Raw genomic sequence first — 27,544 nt, forward strand, 5'->3', positions numbered from 1 at the left:
TATAGGTCTTTTTTTTTTCTTGGCCGTGCCACAGGGCATGCAGGATTTTAGGTCCCCAACCAGGGATTGAACCCATGCCCCCTGCAGTGGAAGCACAGAGTCCTAATCACTGAACCGCCAGGGAATTCCTAGTATAGGTCTTCTTTATCCTTTTTTTTTTTTTTTGTCCATTTCATTTGTCTTAGGCTAAGAGAAGTGAATTAGTTTCTTAGTATTAATGTACTGCTACACATTTTTCCTTGTAGCTCTTGCCATTTTTGCCTCATGAAAGATGCTATTATTTGGTGCAATAGCTATTCATAATTATTATAACTCCTCAAGAATTAGAGTCTTTAGGATTATAGAGCGCATTTCTTTGTCTTGCTTATGCTTTCTGCCTTGAATTCTACCTTGCTTTATTAAGATCATGATTCATGCTTTCTTTTTACTTGTGTTTTCCTGGCATGCCTTGGCCCATCCTTATATCCTTAACTTTTAATCTGTTTTAGATGTCCCTCATATACAACATACTATATCATTGGGTTTTGTCTGTGATTCAATCTGAATACGTTTGTATATTAATAGGTAAAAAAGCCTATTTACATTCTTTATGTGACTGTATGTAGGGACTTAGTTCTCTCATATTATTTGCTCTTTAGGAAGGCTTGTATTTTTGATTTAGTGGTCATCTTTATGCTTATACCTTTACATAATATGTTTGGGTGGTATCTGCTTCTAAGAATAATAAAATTAGCTGTACTTCTTCCTCCATATCCAGTACACGATTTTCTGCAACATTACTATCATTTACTTTTGTACTCTTAAATTTATTCAAACTTCTACTGCTTGATTTGTCAGCTTTAAATTATATCCTTTGACTCCTATTATATAAGAAGCAATGAGAGTTTATTCTACTTTCTACCTTTTCTTCTCTCATTTTTTTATTAGATGCATTATTTCTACAGAGTGTAAACTATTTATATATTATTCTGTTACACTTATTCCAACCTTTGTTTTAGCCTTAGTTCTACAATTATATTCAATTCTTTTTTTTTTTTTTTTCTAGAAAGATATTCCCCATGTATTTCTTCTTTAGGTCTTTTTGTTTTTTTTAATTTATTTTTATATTTTTGGCTGTGTTGGGTCTTCGCTTCTGTGCAAGGGCTTTCTCTAGCTGCGGCAAGCGGGGACCACTCTTCATCGCGGTGCGCAGGCCTCTCATTATCGCGGCCTCTCCCGCTGCGGAGCACAGGCTCCAGACACGCAGGCTCAGTAGTTGTGGCTCACGGGCCCAGTTGCTCCGTGGCACGTGGGATCTTCCCAGACCAGGGCTCGAACCCGTGTCCCTTGCATTGGCAGGAAGACTCTCAACCACTGCGCCACCAGGGAAGCCCGATATTCAATTCTTAACACTAGCCCTTTTGCTGATGTTTCCCCAGTCATCACTTGGTTGATTGAAACTTGCCCTCACTGATACAGAACTTTAGGTTCAAAATCAGACCAAATTAGGGGGCTGCCAATCGAGGGCAGCAATCCCTATGTAGGAGCCCCACTACCTTCCAGACATAATACTCAGTTTATTTAGACTTTTACTTCAGCACTGGGAGCACATTCTATAGCTGCACAAACAGGAAGAGAAAGTAGGGTGGGGACAGTGGCATCAGCATGATTTCTTTCCACTCTTGCTTTCCTTACCTACTCCTCTCCTTATCTACTTGTTTTCTCCAAAGCCAACCTGTGAAGAATGAGCTATCATCTCTACCTCAGGCTTTGTCTATGCATGGTCTTATCTGTGCTTCCTTTGATATTATCCCATTTACCTTCCATCTTTTAGAACTTGAAATTATCTGATTCACTGATAGGGCCCTCCAACCCCATTCTCAATGTCTTTATCCCTTTTTCTATCCTTATGGTTATTTCAATGGCATTTGTAGAGAAGAAATAAGCGTGCTCAGTTGCCATCTTGAATCAGAAGTGAAATTTCCAACATTTTAAGTTAGCAGCTCACCACTGACTGATCAGAGAGAAGGTATTCCCATTGCAGTAGATCTATAGTCTGTTACTATGTAGTTCCAAAAAATAAATATTTTCCATTATGGATTACTTACTAAATTCATGTTAATTTATATTTTTCTAAAAATGCAGTATTTTATTTTACCAGTTAATTGGCTCCAAACTGTCAAGAGTTGACAGTATGGTAACAACCTTATAAATTGTAAAGCATAGTATAAATTATTGGGTGTGAGTAAAAAGACTAAGAGATGGCCTTTCCAGTGGTGATGACCTCCCCACAAGAACATGCATTCGCAAAGGAGCTCCTTCATCCCTCTTCAGAAAAGAAGAAACACAAGCAGAAGCGCCTGATGCAGAGCCCCAGTTCTTACTTCATGAATGTGAAATGCCCAAGATGTTGTAAAATCACCATCTTTAGCCACGTACAAACGGTAGTTTTGTGTGTTGGCTGCTCTACTGTCTCTGCCAGCCCATAGGAGGAAAAGCAAGGCTTACAAAAGGATGCTCCTTCAAATGGAAGCACTAAAAGCACTGTGAATCAAGATGAACGGGGAACCATCCCAATAAACACAGTTTGGATAAAAAATATACATACATGAGGTGAAAGAGGGCCATGCCTCTACTATGAACTAGAGGAATCATTTCCCTGTCTGAACCCCTACTTCCTTGGCTATAAAATGAGCACATCAAGTGACAGTAAACCTCTTCTACCATTAACCAGTTATGAATCTACATACTTAAATGACTTATCAGGTTGGCATTAACTTGATTAGGGAAAAATATAACATTTCCTTAGATGCAAGGTAAAGAAAGTAAGTAGCATGTTTTCCATTCTGTGTAGGTTGATGGAGTTCTTAATCATCCTAGAAGAAATAGTGGTAGTATACCAGAGCAAAATAAGGCTTCCTCAATTTTGATTATAACTACTCTAGGTCACTTACATGGCTTTGCTCAGTAAGACCACCAAAGCCCACAGAACCCTCAGTCTGTAGATTTCAACATATGCGATATGACAGTAAGTAGGAGGCCCAGGGATAGGACATTTCCTGTGTCAAAGGAAGAGCAAAGACCAAGGAACAACTTGAGTGAGTACAATTAACATGAGTCAGGGGGGTAGGTTAGAAAGTTGCTTGGCTTAGTAAGTGGTCAGAGGGCAGTGAGATAGACACTGTAATTAGTCTTCTAGTCAAGAGTTCCTCTTCTTTTCATAGCTCTCCTTATTTTTGTTTAGGTAACTATACTAACACTATGTAACACATGTACTTTGAGCGAAGCCAGCTCCATCACTGGCTCTAATAGTCAGGCATAAGGGAACGATAATCCCACTGACAAGACATTTTTTTTTTAATTGAAGTATAGTTGATTTACAATATTATATTAGTTTTAGGTGTATAGCATAGTGATTCAGTATTTTTGCATTATATAACTCCATTTTAAGTTACTATATGATAATGGCTATAATTCCCTGTGCTATACAGTATGTCTTTGTTGCTTATTTACTTATTTATTTTATACACAGTAGTTTGTTAATCCCACACCCCTAATTTGTCTCTCCTCACTCCCCTCTCCCCTTTGGTAACCACAAATTTGTGTTCTCTATCTGTGCATCTGTTGTGCATATACATTCTTTTTTTTTCTTTTTTAGATTCCACATATAAGTGATATCATACAGTATTTGTCTTTCTCTGACTTCTTTTACTAAGCATAATATTCTCTAGGTCCATCCATGTTGCTGCAAATGGCAGAATTTCATTCTTTCTTATGACTAATATTCCATTGTGTATATATACCACATCTTCTTAATCCAATCATCTGTTAATGGGCACTTGGGCTGCTTCCATGTTCACAAGACATAGTTTTTTAATGGATGGACACATAACTTGGTTAGGACCTATGGGACACAAAGAACAGTTTGGGGAGAACATCTGAAAAGCTCCCTTGCTCTCCCCAAAACAATCCAAGTTCACTGTCTTGAAAGGACGTGGGCAAAACACATGTACTTCCATGAGCCAGCCTTAAGATAAAGCTGATATCATTTGGAAAGCATACTTGAGGGATGTGAAGAAACAGGATCTTGATTACAGCATGAAGCATCTAGGTCATACCTACCCTAAAACTGCCTTGCTACCTCTGAATTTCTCCTTTATTATTTTGTAAATTTGCACAGGACCTTTTCCCCCTTGCAACTAGAAACATCTTAATATATCAGAGATGCAAAGACTCCTGATTTATCACACATACACCTGAAAATATTCAACAGATAAAGTCAAACTAAGGTTAAATTCATATTCCTAACGGAAATCATTGTTATGTGCATTTACTCTGAGGCTGTGACTATTCATGAGCTAAGTTACAAGAGCATGAACCCTTAATGTACAACTGTAGAAGAAATATTGCTTAAAAAAAGGTATAAGGTATAAATGGGTGACTATACATACCAGTTTGATCAGGACAGTAACAGTTTACACTTATTTTATGGTATAATTATTAATAGAAGCCCATCATTCTCAAGTGTCCCAATTTATGCAGTTACCTTGCCTCTAAAGCATGTTTTTTGGATTTGAATAGTATTCTTTTTAGAAAAGTAACAGTAATCCAAGGAAATGCCTAGAGACCTCTAAAAGGTAAAAGGATTCAATCTTTAAGCCCTGTGACTAGTTTTGGAAAAAAAATGGTACTAGGGAAAAAGTCTGTGCCTACAAAGAATAGGCATGTGTCAGGAATTCCCTGGTGGTTCAGTGGTTAGGACTCGGTGCTTTCACTGCAGAGGGCCTGGGTTCAATCCCTGGTCAGAGAACTAAGTTTCTACAAGCTGCACGGTGGCCCCCCAAAAAAAAGAAAAAGAAAAAGAAAGTTATGTGTCATTTTTAAATACCTTATTGTAATTTCCTATCTACTTAACTGCTGCTATGAGGGTCACAGGGACCCTCATTTGTAGGAAGAATGACACTGCAACTCTTATGAAGCTATAGTAGGAAGCAAGATTTGAAAGCACTGGCAGGTTTTACATTAAATATACTGTATAGCTATCTATTCTATCATTTGCCACCATGTCTAAAATACCTCTGTAGTCCAAACTCATTTATTTGGGTTCTAATTTCTTCTTTAGTCCACTATTAAACTGGACTAGTACCAGACAATCTATTAACGGCAATAGCTGATCAGAAATGAGCTGGCACTGACATTTGGAAGCAAAGAGCCCAGACAGGAGCAAATTGGAGTCAAGAAGGGATGAGGGGTACCTGGTGCTCAACAACAGGCTGAAAAGTCAGGGCATCGATGGCCCTTCTTAGTATCTTAAGCAACAACTGTCATTTGTACCTCTGTTTTCCTCAGATAATTCTACCTTATAAGTCATAAAAGGTTGGAAAAAATAATAGCTAATGCTATTATTACAGTTTTTAAAGACACATCTGTGTTCATTTGGTTTTTATGATGCTGTGATTCTTATACAAACACACACAGTGTCTAAACAAGGGTCAGGGGTGAGGCAAACACCTTGTTCCACGAAACATTCAGGCACGTTCAGCGTCTTTCTGCACAGATGAGGTAGGGCTGGGGTTGCAACGTCATGCCTAACCTGGGCTTCAGATTTGGAACCAGTTCATTTGGAAAATGCAAGTGAAATCGCTGAAGCAATGTTGTAAAAAACAGGAACATTTCCATCCGAGCCAGCTGTTCTCCAAGACAATGTCTTCTCCCTCAACATAAAAAACAGGCATGATAATTTTTCTAAATCCACAATATTTACCAAAATTTATGTCTAATACGTACCATTCAGGAAATCTGGAATTTAAAGAAACTTAGAGGAAGTTATGTTTATTTTATTCATTTATTTTTTTAATAAATTTGTTTATTTATTTATTTTTGGCTGCGTCAGGTCTTCATTGCTGCGCGCGGGCATTCTCTAGTTGCGGAGAGCGGGGGCTCCTCTTCGTTGCGGTGCGCAGTCTTCTCATTGTGGTGGCTTCTCTTGTTGTGAAGCACGGGCTCTAGGTCCACAGGCTTCAGTAGTTGTGAATCGTGGACTCAGTAGTTGTGGCTCACGGGCTCTCGAGCGCACGCTCAGTAGTTGTGGAGCATGGGCTTAGTTGCTCCGCGGCATGTGGGATCTTCCCGAACCAGGGCTCGAACCCGTGTCCCCTGCATTGGCAGGCGGATTCTTAACCACTGTGCCACCAGGGAAGCCTGGAAGTTATGTTTATTAAAGGATTTTCTTAAGCCGCAAAGAATAGAAATTGGCACTTTGGTTCCCAGAGCCCATTTCTTTACCTTCTTTTGTAAGGTCATGCACTTTTGTAAGCTCATTAGTTCTATTCTCCACTTCCTTTGCAAAATGTGGCAACAGAGCCTGAGATATGCCATGAAAGATCTGAGGTGTGACACTTTGTTCTCTTGACCCAGGAGAAGATCATTTCATTTCAAATGACTGCATGTGCACCCTTCCCCAGTGAAAGGATTTTTCCAGTCCATCTTCCATGGGTCTTGTGATCTGTGTACTTCTTCACAGGAGATGCAATATTTTTGGAGATGAGGTATAATAATTGAGAGCCAAGAGAGCTAGATTCTAGTTTCACTTCAAGTTATGATGTCATTCCTGTCCCTGGGTCTGTTTCTCAAGCTGCCTGTTACTGATTTCTACCTCTACAAGTTTTGATTACAAGCCAAAATCCACAAGCAAGAAAGTTTCAGAAAAAGCCAGAGCTTCTCATCAGTTTCTTTCTAGCTGCTCAATTATGGCTTGTTTATTTTGAGTAGAAAGAGGTGTTAATGAGCTCTAATTAAACCATTCTCTCCTGTAAGTGTCAATACTATTTTCAGAGTTGGGATATTAACTCTACAATAGAATGCTTCAGATTAAGATGTTATACATGATAAATCATCATTATACTTTGTCCTAAAGTTATGCCCCTGTGAAAGTTCTCTTACCTAGGGAAAAGGGAACAAAAGCTTCCTTCTTGGCAAAATATCCATTGCTGTCCAGAAATCGGTCTGGATAGAATATTTCTGGGTCTCTCCAATACTTTTCATCAAAGTGTACAGAATAAAGATTTGTAATTACTGTTGTGCCTTTAGGAATGGAATAACCACGTACAACTGCATCCTCAGAGGTTGCATGGAAAATCCCTAACGGCACTATATTACAGAATCTTAAAACTTCATGTAAAACTGCCTCGGTATAAGGCATTTTGCATTTGTCATCCCAAGAAGGTGTCCCACTGGGTCCTATAATTAAATCAATCTCTTTCTGAACTTGTCCTGTAAGAGAAAAAGTGTTCAAGTTATTATGCACTTCTTAGAATTATATCTAAAGTAATTTCCCTTTAGGATAAAACAAAAGATAACCTGTAGTAAGCCAACAAGGTATGGGTACACCCAGATTCAGATTTTTCATTATCTGGGAGTTCTATTTAAATATGTGCCACGTATCTTATACAACCAGTACCCAACACTCTAAGTAATTTTGTTGTGAAAAACACATTATAAGTAATAAAAATAAAAATTAAACAAATCTAGAATTAGAATAACAACACTCTCAGCAAGGAAAAGAGTGAAGCATAAAAACTTAAATTAAAAAAAAACAGGGTTGGGACTTCCCTGGCGGTTCAGTGGTTAAGACTCCATGCTTCCACTGCAGCAAGCGCGGGTTCGATCCCTGGTTGGGGAACTAAGATCCTGCATGCTGCGTAGTGCAGCCGAAAAACAACAACCACCACCACCAGGGTTCAGGTCCCAGCTCAGCACTAGAAGGGATTGGGCAAATCAGTCACTCAGCCTTTTCCCTCATTTATACAATAGGTATTATAAGACAACTCTGAGGTTTTTATACGAATTTAGATAACAGTTTTGAAAACCTTACAGATATTCAATGCTTCTCTTTTTGGATAGCACGGCAGAAGTTCCTAAATAAAATGCCTGGTACATGGCCAAAGACTCTAAAACACGTGTGAGCCCTAAATGTAAGAACAGACCTTGAGATCACCAGAATCCTTACCTTGAATGTTAGGATAAAGGGCCATGAAAAGAATTGCCCACCGTAGCACATTGGTTGTAGTTTCAGTTCCAGCAATGATGAGTTCACCCACAGAGAAAATCAGGTTTTCTTTGGAGAAAGTAGATGATGGGTCATTTTTACCTTGATCCATCTCATCTAAATAAGCATCAACAAAATGCTGAGGTAACTGAGGTTTTCTGTTGATGGAAGCTTTTTCAATAAGCCTGGAGAGAAAGTCATAGACCACAGCTGCATTTCTAAACAGTTGTTGATGTTTTCCAAAAGGTAAGATGCCAATCCATGGAAAGGCATTGTAGAGGAAGACTGCGGCGTTGGTGGCTAGTTCCACATTTTCACTAAATAACTCAATCATGTGCTGAAAATCAGTGTCTTCGTAAGTGAATCGTTCTCCAAAAATGATCAGATTGGTTATGTTTGAAACGGCATTTGTTATTAATTGTTTAAAGTCAAAAGGGCTACCATTGTATGTTTCAATAGCATCAATGAAAAATTTGGTTTCTTCTAAGATTTTAGATTCAAAAGACTTTTGGCCATATCCAAAACAGCGAAAGCTGTTTACAGCTAATTTTCTGTGATCAACCCATCCTCGGCCATATCTGGAATTGAGTAAGCCTAAAAAAAAAAAAAATAGGGATGGTTAGTCATTCTTCTCCAAATTATCTTTCTATGAATCTATTAAAAAATTTTATCATTCCTACATCCCTGTATCTAACAGCTAAAAATGCTATGCAGGGAAGAAAAGAAAAAAAGATGGCTATTCATTCTTCTCCAAATTTTCTATAAAACTAAAACTAGACCCAGTAGTTAAGCCCTATTCTTTACTCCTCATTAGCCATGGAATATTATAAACAGATAAAGCTTATCTATACTTCTCATCTGGACAAAGGCAGAAAAGACCTATAATCTCCCACCACAAGAAACTGAACTGTCTTGTGTAATTCAACCTGGGTGAACTAGGTCTTGGGTGACTTTGTTATCCAACTTCTACTATAAGCCTAATTTACAAAAGACCAATGACTGTGTGTTCTACGGGCAAAATTTTATCCTGGACTAAACACATACCTGAGAAATCATCCTTCTAGAATTAGAAATTTCCTGCTTTAAGAAACTAGATTTTAGAATACAAATTTCCTCCCATTAAAGGCATATGTTACCTAATACTATAACTGGCAGTGGCAAGGATGGCCTGAATGAGGTGTCAACGTAGTGGAAATACTCAAGCCAAAAGCAGGTGCTAGGGACTGAATGTTTGTGCCACCACAACATTCAAATGTTGAAGCCTAATCCCCAATGTGATGGTATTAGGAGGTGGGGCCTTTGGGAAATAATTATGTAATGAGACCTCATGAATGAGCTTAGTGCCCTTATAAGAAGGGATGTGGGAAGAGATGACTGCTCTTGGTTATGTGAGGATACAGGGAGAAGACAGCAGTCTGCAAGCCAGGAAGCAGGCTCTTTCCAGACACCGTTCTGCTAGCACCTTGATCTTGAATTTCCTAGCCTCCAGATCTGTGAGAATAACTGTCTGTTGTTTAAGCCACTCAGTCTATATATTTTTGTTATAGCAGCACAAACTAAGGGGACAAACATGAAACTCAAACTTCTAATGTTGATATTGCTTGCCTTAAAATCTCAGTCTCCACAGTATACTCTGCTGTACTGATATGTCTACTATGGAATATTTTCCCTTTAAATCGATTATCAAGAAAAAAACTTCTTCAGCATATATATTTCTGTAACGTGTAGTTTACTTGGAATTTCATTCATAATTGGTACATAGGTATACCTATGATGAAAAATGTCATGTTCTCTTGTCTACATGAGGTACCTATGTAATTTACATTCCAACAACTTTTGTGCAACAGTTTTTGAATTTGGAACCTATGATGAAATTAACCATACATAAGGGGGTCTTTAACGCTGTGCAGCAATTTTATATGCCATATTCCATTCTCTTTTCTATACTCCCAGATGACTATTCATTCAACATAATGTATTTCTGGACCTAAAGTGTCTTAGATATATCAGTGAACAAAAGAGGCAAAGATGGCTATTTCTCATGGAGCTTACATACTAGTGAGGAGAGACAAACAAATTATATAGCAAGGAAGGAGACATAGGGCAGTCAGGAAAAGCCTCAGTGAGAAGGTGACATAAGTAAAGACACAGGAGATGGGAGTGGGTCAAGCAGATATCCAGGGAAACATCACTGCAGGTAGAGAGAACCAGTGCAAAGGCACTGAGATGAAAGCAAGCCCAAGAAAAATGTGTGCATATGGGATACATGTGTGTAATATATGCATACAGTTACACACAAGAAGGTACACAGGAGCCTGATTATAACCGTATACTGGCCAGTCTGTGTGCCCAGGCATGGGCTGAACCCGCCTAAAGGGCCACTTTTTCCTATTCAAACAGTGGGTTTATGGTGGCTCTCATTTCCCACTTCCAAGTTCAGTGCATATGCATCTTAAAATAACACATCTAGGGAATTCCCTGGTGGTCCAATGGTTAGGACTCCATGCTTTCACTGCTGAGGGCCCAGGTTCAATCCCTGGTTGGGAACTAAGATCCCGCAAACTGGGCAGTGCAGCCAAAAAAAAACCACATCTAATTTTCTTTCTTGTTTAATAAATTTATTTATTTATTTATTTATTTATTTATTTTTGGCTGTGTTGGGTCTTTGCTGCTGCGCATGGGCTTTCTCTAGCTGCGGCGAGCAGGGTCTACTCTTCGTTGTGGTGCACAGGTTTCTCATTGCGGTGGCTTCTCCTGTTGCGGAGCACAGGCTCTAGGCGCACAGGCTTCAGTAGTTGTGGCACGCGGGCTTCAGTAGTTGTGGCTCGTGGGCTCTAGAGCGCGTGCTCAGTAGTTGTGGCGCATGGGCTTAGTTGCTCCACGGCATGTGGGATCTTCTCGGACCAGGGCTCGAACCCGTGTCCCCTGCACTGGCAGGCAGATTCTTAACCACTGCACCACCAGGGAAGCCCAACACATCTAATAATTTTCTACTTATTTTTTCTCTTACTATTTCTTTGAAAATCTTAAGTTGAATGCATGTTTTTTCTTTCTTTATGATAAAAACAGTCTAAACTATAAGTTTATAGCTTCAAAAAACATACAGTTTATCCTAAATATTACTCTGATCACATCATACATTTTCATAATTTCTTTAAAGGTCTTCTATTATAATTGTGGTATAATTTCTTCTTTGGCCTAATTATTACTTGGAAGAGTATTTAAGAAGCTGGAGATTTGTTTTTTATTTATATTATCGCTTTCAAGTGTCATCATGCCCTGGCCTAAGAATTTGGCCTTTAAAACTGGTGTTTTCTTTGCATTAATTGATTTGCTTTGCAATTTAATATATGGTTAATTTTTATTTTTTTCCTTTTCAATCAATGTCTTCTTTAGTCTATGTAGCCAAGATATTGTTGAATTTTTCTTTCAAATGAAGAGTGAAGCTCTCATTGAACTGGAAAATTTTGGAGATGAAAACTCTTATACTATTAAGTATGAAAACGGATGTATCTGACGTCAACATTCTATTTTAGGCTTTCTGTTGCTGCTTTCGTCTCATCCGTTCTGTTAACTTTCAGCCTTTCTCCCTTGTTGAATATGAAATCATCCGACACTGATCAACACTAAACCATAGAGAATACTAGTCCTTTACACAAACCCACAATTCTTCATTTACATATCATATTAATTAGTAGTTAAGAAAGGCTGTTTCAGGGTCTATAAGCTTATAAGTAAAATAATAATAAAATGTCCCAAGCACTCAAGACTAGCTTCAAAGATACTTTTGATTCAAGTATGTGTGCATGTGTATGTATTCTTAACCTGTTTCACAAAACCTGCACATATTATTAACTGCTAATTATTTAAAACATTATTTACAATATTTATTAGAACTGGATTACAACAGTAGAATTAGCATGTACTGACCTAAAATATGAATGTAATGCAGGCTGAAAGGTCCTCAAATATTAGGGTCTGTAACCTAAATTAACTAATTAATATTTTTCTGTTAATCAGTACAACAGAATCCAATCTCTATGTACTAAATTTACATAAAATAAGAAATGTGGGGACTTCCCTGGTGGCACAGTGGTTAAGAATCCACCTGCCAATGCAGGGGACACGGGTTCAAGCCCTGGTCAAAGAAGATCCCACATGCTGAGGAGCAACTAAGCCCGTGCGCCACAACTACTGAGCCTGCACTCTGTGAGCCACAACTACTGAGCCTATGTGCCACAACTACTGAAGCCCACGTGCCTAGAGCCCATGCTCTGCAACAAGAGAAGCCACTGCAATGAGAAGCCCACGCACCACAACAAAGAGTAACCCCTGCTCACCGCAACTAGAGAAAGCCCGTGCACGGCAATGGAGACCCAACGCAGCCAAAAATAAATAAATAAATAAATTAAAAAAAAAAAAAAGGAAATGTGATTTAAAATAGTTTAGTAAATCATTAGGTAGGTGAAAATAAACATACCTCCCATTTTTGTCATCTTCATGAATAAAGGAAGGCATGGTCTGTCTGCAAAAATTTCACTTTGATGAACAAGGCATTCCTTTACTACATCATAGCCATTTAGAACCACAGCTGATATACCTCCAAGATCCAAACTGAAGATCTTTGAGAAGAAAAGAAAAACGTTTAAATGGCAAAATATATGGAGAAATATAACCATAGAAATCCACATATACTAAGTCCAGCTCTCCCAGTATTTGTTACTCCCTGAAAATGCTGGCATTTATTACTCAACTGACAATGTTTAGAGTGCCTTCTCTCTACAAGGCACGTCAAAGACCATGATTTCATTACGCATTCAGTGGCTCAAGACATAATCTTATAAATGGTGTAATGAAAAGAGTACCAGACTCAGGAGGCCTGGGTTCTAGTTTAAGCTTTGCCATTAAACAGATACAGGACACCTGGCAGAACCCTTAAACTTTTTGGGCTTCAGGGCTGCCACAGAAAATCAAGAAATACTTGATATCTATGCTCTTTTAAAATTCATTCCAACTCAAAATATTCAATGAAATCTCAGCATCTGTTTATTTCCAAGATGAATGAGGAAGTGGCTCCATCTACACATCATTTATTATTCCAGGTTTAGGTAGGGGAGGGGATTGTCAAAGGCCTGAGAGACAACTTTTGAAGTATAAAATGTTGGGGCCCAGGATATGCAACCCCAAAATATGCCTCAATGGCATATTAATTATTTTGAATTAAAGTTACTGAAGAAATGGCCAACGCAAGAGGGACACTCTAGGGAGTTCCCCGGTGGCCTAGTGGTTAGGATTTGGTGCTGTCACTGCTGTGCCCCGGGTTCGATCCCTAGTAGGGAACTGAGATCCTGCAAGCAGGATCCTGTGCAATTTCGGCACAGCCAAAATTTAAAAAAAAGGAAAAAAAAAAAAAAAAAGAGGGACACTCTCTCTTTTTTGTCTCCCTGAAAGCAGGAAATAAATCTCTCATGTGAAAGGTATACTCCATGCATCTGGAGGTAGGACACCCTTATTGCCAAAGATAGGGAATTTGGGGGTGAGAATCCTTTTTAAACAAATCTTGTTACTTCTTCAATTTACTGCCCAAGCACAAACTCTGTTTAGATTCTTCACCAACTGGGCACCCAAAACCAAAGTTTCTTTGTCCTGTCAATTCTTTGCAAATTTATTGGTTCTTTGTCTAAGAAGTAGAACATCTGCCTGCTTTGGCCACTTCCTCCATCCCATGTCTGTGAGACCTCCATGCGCATGGATTCAAATGTGTTTATTTTTCTCCTGTTAATCTGTCTTGTGTCAATTTTATTATTAGTCCAGCCAAAAGTACTCAAGAGGGGCAGAGGGGAAAATTGCCCTCTCCTCAACAAGACATACTGAAACTCACAGGCTTATTTATTTGGGCCCCTGAATTCCACAAAGTTAACAAAGAGGGCCCTAAGGGAGTTTGACCTTGGAGGACTGGCATCCGCCACGTTGGCACAGGTGGCTGCCCCTCAGCTAAAAGATGGGATACCCATCCTATTCCTTGCTGAAGCTTCTCAAGTGCTTCACCGCAGGTTCACTTACAATGTCACACCTCCTGTAGTCTATTCTAGCTAGCCCTATATAGAGGCCTAGTCCAGTGAAGGAACAATGCTACCTTATCAGTGGGATGCAAAGATTGCTTAGCCCCATCCTCTCAGGGGGTGGCCGAGAGCTTTTGAGAGCCAAAATACTGAGTCAAGCCTCATCTCTGGGCAAACAGGTAGAACAGATTTAGCCATGATTCACACTACTTTGGGGGGTGGGGTGGGAGGTACCAGGAGACTTAGCAGAGAATTGAAGTTCAGCAGAAGTAGTTACAGTAGCAAAAGTGATAAAGACCTCCAAGTAGTAACAGAATCAACCAGCTGAGCAAGACTCTTTGGCACAAGGATGGGCCCTGCCAACTGAGCAGTAGGTACATCCAGAACTTTGGGAAGGAGCATGGACTGCCTGCCACAAGTAAAGGTATTAGTCAAAAGTGGCAGTGTAGGAGTTTCAGCACAAAGGAAGTGGTTACCAGCTGAGCAAAGATGGGGCTCTTTCAGTTCCCAAAGCAGTAATGGGATGGTCTTAAAGTCTTTTCATAGAAGCGTAATTTTAAGCTGATATAAAGGAAAAATTCCTCCTCCTGTGGGTCTCCTCTACTCTCAGTACTCCACTACAACACCTATGACACCAGATGTGTGCATTTTCCACACATCAAGCAGTTCTGGGACACCAGCTGGGTGTCCTACAATTTAACTCAATTCTGACATTATCTACCAGGAGAAAGTGTCAGATTCCACAGGTTAAGGGCTCAATATCACAAGAGTGCTCCCCCACTTCAGACTCCAATCACAAGTCGAGGTTGTTACCTGTGCTTCTGATCAAAGGGCTATAAGTCAGAGGTTCCCATGACCTCCTCCTCAGGTTTGATTAATTTGATAGAGTGGCTCACAGAACTCAAGAAAATATTTTACTTACTAGATTACCGGTTTCTTATAAAAGGATGTTAACTCAGGAGCAGGCATATGGAAGAGATGCATAGGGCAAGTGTATGGTCAGGCCACTCAAGATGGCTGTTCTCTTGCTCTCTGTATATCCCCTGCTCAACCAATGCCTGCTTCACCTATACCCTACTCACATGACTGACCTTCCTACATACTTGCCCCAGGTTCCAGCTACTGATTGTTCTTATCAAAGGGGCAGCGAGGGGCGTGCCCCTCTGCTAGTGTACCTGATAACCAATGAGCCAACCTGAATCAACTCCCCTGTAACTGGTCATCCCCCGCCCCCTTCCCCTGCTGCCAGGTCCTGCTTGCCACCTGCCACACACGGTGGGGTATCGCTCCAGGACCTTGCTTCAGATATGTAAGATCCCTATCCACTGATGTCTCCGTTGCTGACTCCGGGCTCTTTCTTCGGTCTTGAAGCTGGGCAAGTACAGGCCTTACAGGCCTGCGGGTTGCAGCCCAACAGCAAGGTATGAGGAAAGGGGTGCAGAGCTTCCATGCTCTCTCCAGGCATGCTAGCCTCTGCTCACCTCCACGTGTTCACCAATTCACCATGGCAGCTCTCAGAGCCCTGTAATTCAGGGATTTTTATGGAGGCTTTATTACCTAGGCATGATTGATCAAATCATTAGTCACTGGTGACTGACTCAACCTCCAGCCCCTCTCCCTTCCCCAGAGGTAAGATGAGTAGAACTGAAAGTTTCAACCCTCTAATCCTGGTTGGTTCTCCAGGCAACAAGCTCCTATCCTTAAGGGCTTTCCATTAACATTAACATAAACTCTGAGGTGGGTGAAAGGGGCTTATTATGAATAACAAAAGATGCATCTACCACTCTCAACACTTAGGAAGTTCCAAGGGTTTTAGGAGCTTGTGCCAGGAAAGGTACAAAGACCAAATACACATTTATTAAAAATCACAGTATCACAAGTGGAGACAATAAAAAAGGGTATTAGTGAATAGGCAGTGGTCCTGATGCAGGAAAAAATCCCCAACTTTGTGATTAAATCAACTTTGTGATCGATTTCACAAAGATGGGATTAAAAATTCTGTTAATAGGAAGGCAGAACAAACGGGAGGTAATTTCAGGGTAATGCTGTCAGGTTGTGGACACTAGAGATTACAAAAACCAACTAGGAGCCACAACTTGAGAAAACTGTTATACAATCCACCTTTACTCAAAAATGAGATGGTCCTCTATTTGACGGTGAAAACTGGGGAAACTGTTACTTGAACTAGCATCTATTCAGGTACACGCTCTTTTCAAGGACTTTTGGTAGAAGTTTGTAAATCGAATTGTGAAAATTCATCCTTACACTGCTTTAATCTATGGAAGGGTCCAAGATTAGTTTTATATATTTTTAAATTTATTCAGTAATTTTTATTATTATGGGGTAGTTATGATGCTGGCAAGGATGGAAACAGGAACACATGAAACACCTTCTAGAAGTCAGTCTATGATCTTCAAGTCTCTTCCCCTATTCCCAAACTAGCTCTACCCACGATTTTTCACTATCTCAGTTAATGACCATTCCAGCCATCCTTCAAGCTATATTCTGGTCCCAAACTGTCCATAAACTGCCCATGGTTTTTGTTTTTTGGGGTTTTTTTTTGGCCACACCGCGGCACGCGGGATTTTAGTTCCCTGATCAGGGATCGAACCTGCGCCCCCTGCAGTGGAAGCTCGGATTCTTAACCACCGGACTGCCAGGGGAGTCCTGAGCTGCCCATGTTGACTCCAGTTTTCACCCAAGCCCCACATCACTGCTTAGCAGTCACGATGTTTCAACTTTAACAATACAGACAGAATATGACAATTTCTTACCACTTCTGTCACTAACACTCTAATCCTTCATTTCTCCCCTATGTTATCTCAACAGCCTCTTAACTTGTCTCTTTATAGGTGATTCTCAACATGGCATACTCCTGCTTCATGGCCTTTGTACTTGTTCCCTTGGCCTGGAATGTTCTTCCCCTAGATATTCCCATACCTTGCTCCTTCAGTTCATTCAAATATTTGCTCAGATGCTTTTTTTTACAGTGAGGTCTGCTCTAACCCATTTAAATTTCACCCCCTAGCATTCTCCATTTTCAATACACTAATTTAGTGTACTTCTTACTCTGTACTCTAACATATTATATATTTATTGTGTTTATATTGTCCCTATCCTGCTCCCGGCCTCCCCTCCACTGGTAGAGTGTAAGCTACACGAGGGCAGGGATTTTCACCTGTTTTGTTCATTGCTAAATCTTCACATCTAGAATAGTATTAATACATAGCATATGATAACAACTGATAAATATATGCTGAATTAAAGAATAGTGGGGGAGACACACATTTAAGCATATTATTACAACACTACGGGCTAAGTGCTAATAACAGAGGAATGTAAAAAGTGCTGTTGATGAAAACTGATAAATAACTGCCACACACTTTTCAACACTTGCTTGGGCTGTATTCTCATTTGGAATGCCTCCCTTGACTGACATACCATCCAAACCCCACCAAGTCTTTAAGGACCAACCTCCATGAAGCCTTTCTCGGTGCACTCTCTTTCTCTTTCTCCCTTGAACCACCACAGCACATGCTTAGAAGTTCTCATGGCACTTAGTTAATACTACCTAAAGCCAAAAGCATTCATATTCCTGTCTTCTGCTTGCCTGCTAAATTATAAACTCTTTAGATTCAGTGATTTCATCTCTTTCATCTTTGAACGCTCCACGGAATCTCATTCAATGCCTTGCATAAATCTCAATAAACGCTTACTGTATAAATAAATTATAGGTTGTCAACGCCACTTGCCTCAAAGTAATTATTTTATTATCCTTACGTGCATTACCTGAAAATAATCTGTAAAAACCCCTTGTGCTAGCTTTGCTAGCTAGGGAATGCTTCTCGAAATCTGGGTTAAGATTAGTCACTGCAGAAGCTTACGCATTCAGAGTGAATCTCCAAGGAAATGCTAAGTCTCAGTGCGATACATTTATATATAAGATTGTCTTTAAAATGACTGTATAAGACTTGAGCACCGGTTGTCTTCCTTTCAAGAATTATGAAGAAGAATTGAATTCACGGACTTCATAAAAGTAGGTGTCACTTGAAGTGCCTGTCATTTCTTATAAGCAATTTTAAAGTCCTTGCTTTAAAGGGCTTGCTTTCTCTGAGCACACATCTCCAGGTCATCAAGTAAGACAGTGGAAAAATAAGATTCTATTTATAAGTACGACATATAAACAACTTTCCACAACCTTCTTGAAGTACAGGAGATAATAGTTTCCTTCCACTTCCAAAAAAGGCATAGTATTTTAACAACTCATACTGTTAGCGGAAACACTGACTGAAACTGCCCGCCCTGGCCAGGCAAAGACAGTAACAATTTGCATGAGTTATTTTATGACAGGAGATCCTGGTAAGGAACATAGAACTAACAAGCCACCAACCGGAAGAATACAGGAAAGGTCAAAAGGAGAGAGGAGATGCCAGTCCACATGTCCTACCAACCTCCCAGAATCCTCCTCGCTGGAATCCATCTTTGCTGAGCAGTTGCGCGCCCACCAGAAAGGAACCTGAGTCAGAATGATTGGCCAGAGACAACCCGGAAACTAATCCCATCACCATAAAACCCGAGAATGCGAGCCACATGGCAGAGCGGTTCTCCTGCGTTCCCTTACCCTCCTGCTCTCCACCCGGGCACCCCTTTCCAATAAAGTCTCTTGCTTTGTCAGCACGTATGTCTCCTCAGACAATTCATTTCTTAGTGTTAGACAAGAGCCCACTCTGGGGCCCTGGAAGGGGTCCCCCTTCCTGCAACAATACCAACTTTGAGACTTTGTCAGAATTGGAAAATACCTCTGAGACAGTGGGAGACCTGTAGGGGTGTTTCACAACTAAGATAAAGAGCAAGTAGCTTAAAGGGTTAATACATTAGGTGGTTTTCAACTTAAGTCTAAAACAGAGTTACTCAAACCATGTCTACTCTTCTCTTTTTCCTCTGCCCCTCTTGCACTTAATAGCAACCCTATTCGATTTATAGTAAAGAGCCCTCTTTGCAAAGCGCTATGGTTACCTCACATAGTTGTACCAGCAATAAAACTGGTTACTCATGCCAAATTTTTATCCATTGTACCAGATCTACCTATGCCAAGATGACAGTCTTCCAGCACATTTATAATTTGCAATCTATTATGAGACTAAATTACCCCTCTCCCAAAAGAATGTTCATAGTAAATACAGAGTTCCTTTCAGTTCAAATATCTACGTATGAAAAACAATTTCTTATTCTGCATGACACCACTTCACATAACTGGTCTAAAAACACTTTCTACTTTGTAGGCCTAATAAGCTGTTCTGTAATTAATAACTAACATTTACTCAAAGAACATTTGAGTAGCACTTAACTGTGTTCAGTTATTATTATTACCATTACGCATATCGCGAAAACTTAAGATTCAGACAAGTAAAGGTCAAGTTTTACCTGACGAAAGAGGACTCAACTTCTCGTCTTGTGCTTTCACATCTTATGATTTCTCTAAATATTAATGACGCTTTGTACACCAGAGATCAAATATATTCCATGGAAATCATGGAAATACACTCAATTCCTGAAGAACTGGAGGGTGGAAAATAATATCTAAGAATTACACAATTTGCTTTATCTAAACCCAGCCTCCCTTTAGCGACATATACCATCAGGGAACTGCAGAAACCTAGAATAATTCTTGTAAAAGCTGGTTTAAATACGGATGTAAGCCCAAACCTGAAACACCGCAATTGCCAAACAGCCCTGCGGTACTTTTCCTTCAAAACACAATTTGTGGTCGATCGTTAGATTAATTTTTTTCTCTGGCTAGACTGTAACTACCTAAAATTGGGCTGTGACTGCCTTCTTCACCTCTCTATTCCCAGCACCTGGCAGAGCCTGGCTGGTCGTTTCCTATAAAAGAATGGATTCAAAAGGAAACGAGTGAGCCGGGTTAGTGCCAGTGTTCTGGAAACTTCTGCCTCCTCGAGGTCAGGACACCCTTCCAAACACAAGCTAGCGTTTTGGCCTTTCCCCTGCTAGTTCGCAGCGGCGTGGCTGCCTGCAAGTCACTCAGCAGGTCTGTGCCGCAGTTTCCTCCTCTGTAAAACGGGGAGGACCAGAGGACCTGCCCCTGGGCGCCCTCACTGCAAGGGAGGCTGGCCCACGGCCGGCGCAGTCTCCGTGTTTGCTGCGGGGACGTTCCTGGCTCTGGGCAGACAGCACGGCACTGCGACCCCGCACTGATTTTCACTCATTAGTTCATTCTCTCTTTCACGGTCATTTCCCAGAGGCCTTCACCTGCGCTCTCTCAGCCTCTCGGCAGACGCCTAGACCAGTCGTTCTCAAACGCAAACATCCAACGACCTCCTATTAACCATTAACTCGGTCCTAGAATTCGGACACCTGGTTTTCTCGAGAAGCCGTGGGTGGAAGCTAACCTACCCAGTACGTGCGGCTCCGTGGGCGCTAGAAGCTGGGCGGGCTGAGGGTATCGCCCGTCACTCCCGACCGGGCATGCGGCACGGGACCCAGACCCCACTGCGCAGGCGCGGGAGCGGCACCTAGTCGCCCTCGGGGGCGGGAGAATCCGGCCAGTATCCCGCGGGCATCAGGTGGGAGGGGCTCGAGGCTGGGCGGGGCTCTCCCTCCCACAGCGGCGCCTCTTGAGTACCTCGCTCCCGGGCCTGGGAAGCCGGCTTCCCTCCACGCTGCCGACACACGTAGAGGGGTCAGACAGCTCGCACCCACAAGCGTGGGACATCCCCTCACCCCGGGAGGAAGGCCCGGGCCTTCCCTGCCCGAGGCCCGTCGGCTGTACCTCGCCGTACACCTGGCTCTGCTTTTTCATGTAGACGTGGGGGAGCTCGGCCGAGGCGCCCAGCGAGTAGATGTTGCCGATAAATGGCAGCCCCGACGGTCCCGGGGGGAAGCCCGACGGCCGTCTCTGCTTCAGCAGCTGGCGGACCCCCAGCGCGAAGAGCAGCAGGAAGAGGGCGCCTCCGAGGGCCGCCGCGAACGCCTCAGCACCCTGAGGCTCCCACATGGCCCGGGCTGGGGCTGCGAAACCACATCGCCCCGGGACGCGGCGATCGCTCCAACCCCGCCGCATCGTATTGGCCCGGTACCCCGAGGTCCCGCCCCAGTTCCATGGCCATTGGCTGGCTGAGCGTAGGGCCCTCGGGCCAGTTACTCTTGGCTTTGTTCTGGTCAGAGTCCGCTCTGCGGAGGGCGGGTGGCCCTGTGGATCTGGGCGCGGCTCTAGGCAAGCCCCAGCTGGTTGGGCACAGAGCCTGGAGGCCTCTTCCGGGGTGTTGACACTTGGGCCTGGAAGACATGACAGCACCGCCTACCTCACTGGGTCAGGCGGATCCTGCGTCCCCGGCAGCCAGCCTTTTCTGTGGTTATCTTTTTAGGAACCAGGTCTGCTTATTTCAGACTAGAAAACTGGGGAGATTATCAGTACTGCAGTCTTTAGCAAAACCTGGTAATCTTAAGAATCTCCGTTAAAGAATTGACCCATCAATATAAAAAGAAAATAATCTCACTATTTATCCTTTTTTTACTCATCTATTCTTTTGTCCTATGTTATGAGGTATTTTTACATGTGATCCCTTATGAATTGTAATTACACAATATTTAGGCAACCTGAGTTAATTACATATCTTTTCACAGCTTTCTAGTCGTTCCCAACTGGTTACTTCTTGGCACTCACAGAAGACTCTCTGGTCTACAGTTGCCCAGGGATAGTGCTTACTCTTCAAACTTTTTGCCTCCGCTACCTAAAATTAAGCAACTGATTGCCTACTTGGAAATTGCTATTTGCTGTTTCTGTTTCTATTCCTGTTTTGTATTGGGTAGTTCCTTGCAACACAGGACCTACTGGGCATGGGACTCTTTTTAACAGCTGCCTTTTGTGATTGAGCAGTGGCGAGAGTGTTATGGTCCTCATTAGCTTAAGGCTTATTCACACTACAGGTATTTTTAAAATATCCACCATGTAGTGGTATCCAAAGCAATGGAGATAATATGTGAAAAGAGCAACAAAGTCCCTACCCTCCTAGAACTTACATTCTTGTGAGGGAGGAGGAATAAACACATAAAATAATTTTAGACAGTCATTAGCAGACGAAAATACAAGTGTGTTATAGAGAATGCTTGGGCATGGGGAAATCCTTTAGCAGGTGAGAGATGTCAAGAAAAGTCTCTTTAAGAAGATGACATTTGAGCTTAGATCAAATGATAAGGAGTTATATTAGTTTTCTACTGCTGCCGTAACAAATTACTACAGTGCCTTAAAACCACAAATTTATTATCTTATAGATTTTGTGCTCAGAAGTCCAAAGTAGGACTTACTGGGTTAAAAGCTAGGTGTTGGTATGGCTGCATTCCTTCTAGAGGCTCTAGAGGAGAATCAGTTTCCTGGCCTTTTCCGAATTTTAGGGGCTACCCACGTTCCTTAACTCATATTCCCTTATCTTCATCTTCAAAGGTAGCAACATCTCACATTGGATCTCACTGACTCTTCTGCCCCCTTCTCTGCCTGCCTTCTGCCTGTCCCTTCTACTTAGAAGGACACTTGTGATTCCATTGGGCCTACCTGGATGATCCAGGATAATCTCCCCACCTCAAAGTCAGCTGTTTAGCAACCTTAGTTCCATTTTATTGCTCCATGCTGTGAAACCTAACGTACTCTGGTTCTGGGAATTAGGATGTGAGCATATTGGAGGTGAGAGGTGGGGGCTGGGGGGACCAGGGGGAGATATGGGGGAAAATATTCCAAAGAGGCAATAGGGAGAGCAAAGGCCTCCATGTACTAAGCAAGCCTTGTCCTCTGGGAGTGTTTCCAGTCTCTCACTTTCTATATTTCTGATGCACATACACTGGAGCTGAAGCCAGGCAGTTAGTAACCTTAAATTTTGCTGTTTAACTATTTTGAGCTCACTATCTGGTATATGGACATCTCCAGTGTCCTGTACATTTCACAGGATCTCCAGCCACGGAATATCTACCTACTGCCTATTACAAATGCCTAATATATTACCCTTAGGGATTCCTTTAAATTCTTATTAGTCAAGAATCTTCTAGTAAAATGGAAAAATAATATGATAGATGATCATTGCTAAACTTAGTCCTCAATGTCTAACCAAAGGTCAATGGAGATGGCCTTGGATGGATATTGGCATTGCAGCTGGAGCACAGTGATGCCGAGGCACTAGGAGTGGAGTGATGTCACCTACTGGATGTCTGAGGTCACGCCTGCCTGCCTTCCCCAACATCATTCAGCTTGCGTTGTCTGGCTGGCCACAACTGTTACGCAGTATGGTACTTGGTTCAAGAGTGGCCCCTTTCCATCATCTATTTTCAAAAACGATTAATTTCCATTCCAAAAATATCCTCCCATTCACTTAAGGTAAGGAGCATTTCTCCTTTGGCATTCTCCCCCTGCCTACGTTAGCAGAGGAGAGCTGTAGCCTTGACAGCAGCCTGACTCACTAATGGCACTGATGAGATGCCTCATCCCCACCTCCACTGCCCCTTGGGGACAGTGTGTGTGGGAGGTCTTCACGACTCACTAAAAGTCTCTCAGAACACAGATCCTTACCTGTCATCATTTTCATCATTTATCATCTTCTCTCAGCGCTCAGCAAAGAGAAGTAGCTCTCTTTGTTCCCCCTCCCTGCATTTGCTCCTAGCCTGATAGAAAACGACCAATATTATGTTTGTCTGTGGACTTTATCAGGACAGGGATGTTTGGTAGAACAGGAAATGAAGCATTTCACTGTTTCATGGTAGAGAGCCCATCTTCAGTATGCAGGGCTGAATGGGTGCCTGGAGAAATGTGAAAACCCTGTACATGGCTCTGATATTTCTGTGTGCAGACAGGTAATGGTTTCAACAGGGTTGCTGTGCTCCAGTGAGAGCCCCTTCCTTGGGCTTTGGGAACCTCCCTCCAGGACGCATTCTGAGGGCTCCCTGCCGTGCCTGGATGGCTGCTCCCCTGGCCTGAGCCCTGGGTGCTCTCCCAACCCCCCACCCCAGCGCACAGTGACGCAATCAGCAATCAGCACAAGGTGCCTCCTTGGCACATTTCATTATGTGCACTCACAGTTGCACTTCATCAGAATGGAAGGGAGTGAGAGTCAAGGAAGTGCCTAGCCGAGCCACATTGGAGCCTGAGGCAAAAGAAAAAAAATCAACAGTACTGATGTTGGCCATTAAAAATTTGATATTTTGTTCATCATGGATTTTTTCACATTAATTTTGAATTTAAAGTGTTACATTAGAATATTATCTTGATTACTAAGCATTTTGGTGTCCCCTTATTTTGCTCCCAAGGTGAATGCCTCACATGCCTCACTGGAGCCCCAGCCTTGAGATATAGGGAACATAACTCATGATTTTGATGAGAAAGTGGTATGTAGGAACTGGGTTTGTGCACTTGGATTTTCCTGACGCTCCTAGGAGCCAGGTACTGAGGTGAAGCTGGTGGAGTGTGGCACCTCTGCATGGGATTTGAGGAGCTTTATGAAAGTCTCCCTTTGACCACTAAAAGAAGTCCTCACTTTGCCTGAAGTTCAGTCTTTATCATTTAATTTATATGAGTTAAACATTCCCCCATACAGGCTAAGTTGGAAAATGCAAACCCTGATGGCAGCAAAGTGTTAGAAAGTTCCTAAAACTGCACTTACACGTGAATGTGTTTATTCCAGCATTTTCTTAGAGGCAGGACAGAATGGGAGGTGTGATGATACTGATTTGCTGGAGTTATTGGCATGGTCATGTTGATGGTGGTAGGTGTGGGGACTTAAGAAAGGGATACAGAAAGAAAAAAAGAGGTTTTCAATGAGAAACTTCTTTCCCTTCACAATTTTTCCAAAGGCTGCAGACAGATCACACTTCTCCCAGGAGTCATTCCTGCCATTTCCTGGGGATGCTCAGCCAACCACCCTCTGCCGCTGCCTCTCTTCCAGCACCCTACTGGTCCATCTTCTAATCTTGACATCTTTTGTTTCTTTTCTTTTATTTAAAGAGATTAGAAGTCTAAAGTGGATGAACACTTAGTGACCATCTTGTTGAAGACCCTCTTCCAAACGTGGTATCTGAGACTCAGTGGAAATGTAATTCTCTGTCCAAGGTCACACAAGGCAGCACCAGTGGAACCAGAAGTCTGGGCTCTGGACTTGCCACATGTTTCTTCAGTCATTCATCACAGAATTATTGAACACCTACTAGACTAGATGCTGGAGATGTAATGGTGAGCAAAACCAGTCATGGTCCCCACTTTCCTGGGATTTACAGTCTACTGGGGGATGTGTACATAAATAATCACAAATAGATATATCATTACAAATAGTTAAGTTTTCTACCGGTATCAGTGTTATACCATTTTGATGGAAATGTAGAAACCATGCTACATTTGGCTATCTTTGCCCTTCCCTCTCTTTAAATATTGGGTTGGCTAAAAAGTTCATTCAGATTTTTCTGTAACGTGAAAAGCCCGAACGAACTTTCTGGCCAATCCTAAATATAGTTTTAGGTGTTTCCTCTATATGCGTTGCACACCATGTCAGATGGTGTAATAATTTTTGCTTCAACCATCAATTTTGCCCATTCTGATGTTCTTTTTTTCCCTGAAGTTCCAGACTTTCTTCCCTGAGAACTTCCTTAAGCCATTTTTTAAAAATTATTTTTTATTGGAGTATAGTTGCTTTACAATGTTGTGTTGGTTTCTGCTGTACAACCAAGTGAAGCAGCTATACGTATACATATACCTTAAGCCATTTTTAAGAGTAGATTTACTGGCACAGATTTCTTAGTTTCCCTTCATTTGAGAATGTTTTTATTTCCCCTTTCATTTCTGAGGGATATTATCACCAGATATGGAATTCACAGTTGACAGTTTTTTCTCCCAATTAAAAAAAAAAAAGTTAAGTTTTCTGATGTAAAGAAACAGTTTTATAAGCCTGTATAACACAGGAAATGTGATCAGTGTTGGAGGTCAGAAGTTGCTGCCTGGGGCACAGAACTAGCTTATACCCAGGGACTTGTCTTCTCCACAATCATGTTGACTGCAAGGTTTACTGTTCTTCTCAAGCAACTGGACTTCTATGGGACTTTGAGCACCAAGTAGGAAGAGAAGGGAAAGTGGACGTGACAAATCCATTCTTTAAGTTGTGAATATCGCTCAGAGAGCCACTTCAGTCCTAATTTGAAGGCTTTTTACTCTTGCTTTGCAAAAGATTTTGATAAACATTCTTATACTGTGCTTCTAAAAAGGGTAACTTTGAAGAAGCAAAGTAAACAGCAGGTTAAATTGAACATGCTCATTAAAGAAGATTAAAGTTATTTTAAGAACATTCTAACTTAAGTGTGCAGGGGAAATGTGTGGTGTATTTTTGGAAGATTTGGCTAAGTTTTTCTTTTTTTTTTAAATCAAGAGTTTGGTTGCCATTTAGTAAACATTGTCAGGACTTCTCTGGTGGTCCAATGGTTAAGACTCTGTGCTTCCACTGCAGGGGGCACGGGTTCGATCCCTGGTTGGGGAACAAAGATCCCACATGCCGCGAGGTGCGGCCAAAATAAATAAATAAACAAACAAACAAATAAAAGTTTATTTAAAAAGCATTGTCTGATATGTTATCACTAAAAGAGCTCACAATCAAAAAACTTATAAGGACAAAACATGTCTGTGAAAACTAAGTTAGTTTGAATCCATGATGGATGTAATACCCTTTGGCAAGGCTGGCTGACAGGGTCCTGATTTGCTACCATATAAGCCAATGAGACATGAGTTATATTTATTGAACATGGAATCAAATATTAAAAAGATGCACACTAGATAACTACAATGATTTTATTCTGCATTGAGCTTTAGTTTATTTCAAGGAGAAGAGTGTTTTCAATATCAAGATGCATGCATATATGTGTCTTCCATGCTATTTTTTCTGCAAGTTGCTTTCACTGCAAATTAAAGAAGTAGAGTTCAGCTGCTAACAGGTATCTACTATTGTTGCCTTCAAGTTATATGGGGAAACCGAGGCTCAGAGAGGGTCTGGCCCATGGTGACATAGTTAGCAGAGGACAAACACAATATTTGAACCCAAGTCTATGCTCTGAGTCCAGATGTTCATGACATTGTAGGGAATACTCCCAAAGGGTAGAGTCTTTGCCTTTCAAACTCAAAACCTAGAATAATCACCATGGTAACTTCAGGGAACAGTGTTTTAAGTGAAGAGGTTCTATATTTCCTGGCAGATGATCTTAGTGTCACCAGGAGACACTGGAAAAATAAAAATAAACCCAAGTTAGAGGGGTTTCAGATATTGAGACTCTCTGTTCTATATGCAGCCGCTATAGATTTTTTTATGATACATGCCCAGGGAGGGTTAGAGTGTGACCCGCACCCCTGCAATAATACCCAGCCACCAGCCATGCCATTCAAAGTACTAGGGTGGTCACCTTCTTCCTGGAGTCATTTCACTCT

At 41.5% G+C, this 27,544-nt stretch overlaps 1 protein-coding gene across 4 annotated transcripts; it reads right to left on the reverse strand.

Annotated features, from left to right (window-relative positions):
- Positions 1-1,322: 1,322 nt before the first annotated feature.
- On the reverse strand, positions 1,323-21,120 carry LOC118900197 (vitamin D 25-hydroxylase). 4 transcript variants are annotated; one of them, XM_036862528.1, is made up of 5 exons: positions 20,879-21,120; positions 12,507-12,648; positions 7,988-8,620; positions 6,922-7,251; positions 1,323-5,693 (listed from the first exon to the last, which is right to left on the reverse strand). In XM_036862528.1, exons 1-5 carry the CDS (start codon positions 21,101-21,103, stop codon positions 5,518-5,520), a joined length of 1,506 nt encoding a protein of 501 aa, XP_036718423.1. In that variant the 5' UTR covers positions 21,104-21,120; the 3' UTR covers positions 1,323-5,517. The 4 variants fall into 4 exon arrangements, with proteins under 4 accessions (XP_036718423.1, XP_036718422.1, XP_036718425.1 ...); XM_036862527.1 differs by having other exon boundaries at positions 20,732-21,120; XM_036862530.1 differs by having other exon boundaries at positions 20,830-20,882.
- Positions 21,121-27,544: the final 6,424 nt, after the last annotated feature.

The sequence above is a fragment of the Balaenoptera musculus genome, chromosome 8, assembly GCF_009873245.2.
Source record: "Balaenoptera musculus isolate JJ_BM4_2016_0621 chromosome 8, mBalMus1.pri.v3, whole genome shotgun sequence".
Lineage (NCBI taxonomy): Eukaryota > Metazoa > Chordata > Mammalia > Artiodactyla > Balaenopteridae > Balaenoptera > Balaenoptera musculus.